At 53.3% G+C, this 2,132-nt stretch overlaps 1 protein-coding gene across 10 annotated transcripts in view; it reads right to left on the bottom strand.

Moving 5' to 3' along the window:
* The window catches only part of CELF4 (CUGBP Elav-like family member 4), a 599,657-nt gene extending 599,026 nt beyond the window's left edge, over positions 1-631 (bottom strand). For 8 of the 10 annotated variants that reach the window (XM_069075613.1, XM_069075605.1, XM_069075597.1 and 5 more), the window contains exon 1: positions 76-479. In XM_069075613.1, coding sequence (XP_068931714.1) covers positions 76-358 — 283 coding nt within the window. In that variant the 5' untranslated portion in view covers positions 359-479. Of the gene's footprint in view, positions 1-75 lie in introns of all 10 variants that reach the window. The other 2 variants (XM_069075666.1, XM_069075661.1) reach the window with 1 other exon arrangement.
* Between the last annotated feature and the right edge of the window lie 1,501 nt (positions 632-2,132).

Below are 2,132 nucleotides of genomic sequence, written 5' to 3'. Positions count from 1 at the left end.
CTCTCTCTCTCTCTCTCTCTCTCTCTCTCTCTCTCATTTTCCATAGCAAAGTTAAGAAGAAAATCGTCCACTAACCTTTGTGCATGCCAGTGAACCTGTCCTTCAGAACCGTCAGCTCGTAGATCTTGCCAAACTCCTCGAAGAGGGGCTTGAGGTCTTTCTCGTCCAGGTTTCGGGGGATCTGCCCAATGAACAGCTTGATGGCATCATGGTCCTTCATGGGAATGGTAGACGGGTTCCCCGGGCTATGGTTTAATCCGTTCATGTGCCCGTTACTGCCCGGGCTGCCGTGACTGTTGTTACTGAGGCTCGTATTGTCAGCCTGTCCGTTTGCTAACGTAGCCATCTTTATATACATAGAGAAAAATCTTCTTTCCTTTTATTCTTTCTCGCTCTCTCACTCTCTCACTCCCTCTCCCTCTCTCTCTCTCGCCCTCTCTCTCGCTTTCACACACGCACACACATACACACACACTCAGTCTCTCCCTCTCTACACCTCTTCTCTCTCTCTCTCTCTCTCTCTCTCTCTCTCTCTCCTCTCTTCTTTCTCTCCTCTCTCCTCCCTCTCTCTCTTCTCTCTCTTCTCTCCCTAGGTCTGATCTGATTTTTTTTTTACATTGAACAGACAGGATCTCTGTCCTTTCCGTTTAAACAGGCTGGACCAGTTCAAGTTCCCAGCCAGACTAGGGGGTGGGGGCGGCGTGTGTGTGCAAGGGGGAGGTGGGGGGAGACGGGCCGGGGGGGGGGGAGGAGAGGGGAGGGCTCAAGGGAGACTGAGACGGGTGGGGAGGGGAGGGCGTGGGGGCTGGCTTTCGTTGGCTGTTCTCCCCCACCCCCCACTTCCCCCCGTCTGCCAAACCCAGAGAGACTCGGTGGTACCTTCCAAGACAGCCCCAGGCTATAAATAGCGCCAGGCGCATGGCTCTTCGGGAGGCGCTGAGATTCGGGGGCCAAGTGAGCGAAGGGAAGCGAGTGCATTTTAGGAACGGGGCTGGCTGCCTTTCGTATTTGTCTTTTTTGTTTTTTTTTGGGTGGTGGTGGTGCTGGTGGTGCTGGTGCTGGTGGTGGTGGTGGACTATGGTAATAGGAGTAGGTGCAACAATTTTTTTGGGGGGGATATAAAAACATTGATTTTTTAAAAAAAAATTGAGTGCGTGTGTGTGCATGTGTGCGTGTATGTCTGTGTCAGGGGCCACCCCCTGCCGAGGTGCATTTTATTAGCTAGAGAGAGAGGGAGAAAGGAGAAAAAGGAAGGAAAAGGAAGGGAAGGGATGGTGGGGCGGGGCGGCGGCAGTGGTGGAGGTAGAATGGGCGGTTTTCCCCCTTCGTCCTGCTTTATTTATTTATTTCGAATATAAAAAGGCAACGGGCTTGTAGAGGATCAGCGGCCGACTAATCAGTATCTATAGAGAAAGTGCTACATTAATATATATCGTATGTATAGATCGTTTATAGATAACAGTTCTCTCTCTCTCTCTCTCTCTCTCTCTCTCCCTCTCTCTCTCCCCTTTTCCTTCCTTGCATCCCAAAGAGCAACCACAAATCCCTCCCCTCCTCCCCTTTATCTCACGCCATCGGTGTAGGTTCCTGAGGGAAAGGGAGAGGCACAGCTCCGTTGGGGGTGTGCGTGTGCAGGATGGGAGACAGGTTTGGGGTTCCCCCCTTCCATCCTCAGCTCGGATAGGGCTATATGTGTAAGTCTCCCACCCTGGGTACGATTCCCTTCCTGGGCGTTTATCTACTACAGCAGAGGGGCAGTCGACCCTCTAGGGCCGGGCCGGGCTCACTGGGCGGGGAGGAGAGGATGGCTGGGGAACAGACGGACTAGTGGAGGGAATGGATGGATGGATGGGCGCCACTGAGCTCCTCTTGCCACTTACATCTGGGGCGGGGAAAGGAGCGTCGCCCGGGGGTGGGAAAAGCGGGAGCTGGGGAAGGAGACTTTATCTGGGTCTCCTCTGCTTTCCTGGCTCCAACTGAAATTTTCTTTTTAAATCCTCCACCTAATAAATATATAAGTGAATGAATAAATTAACCTGGAAAGCGAGCCCTGCTGCTGCCGATCCCGGTTCGATGAGGCACAGAGCGGCTGCTAGGCTGCTACTCCGCTAGCGAGAGTCGGCCCCCCCCCC

Source organism: Petaurus breviceps, unplaced genomic scaffold (assembly GCF_028583685.1).
Source record: "Petaurus breviceps papuanus isolate PSGF00001 unplaced genomic scaffold, PetGlider_PUasm1.0 151, whole genome shotgun sequence".
NCBI classification, from domain to species: Eukaryota; Metazoa; Chordata; class Mammalia; order Diprotodontia; family Petauridae; genus Petaurus; species Petaurus breviceps.
Note: the sequence above shows the minus strand (reverse complement) of the source record. Positions and strands in the feature narration are given on the sequence as shown.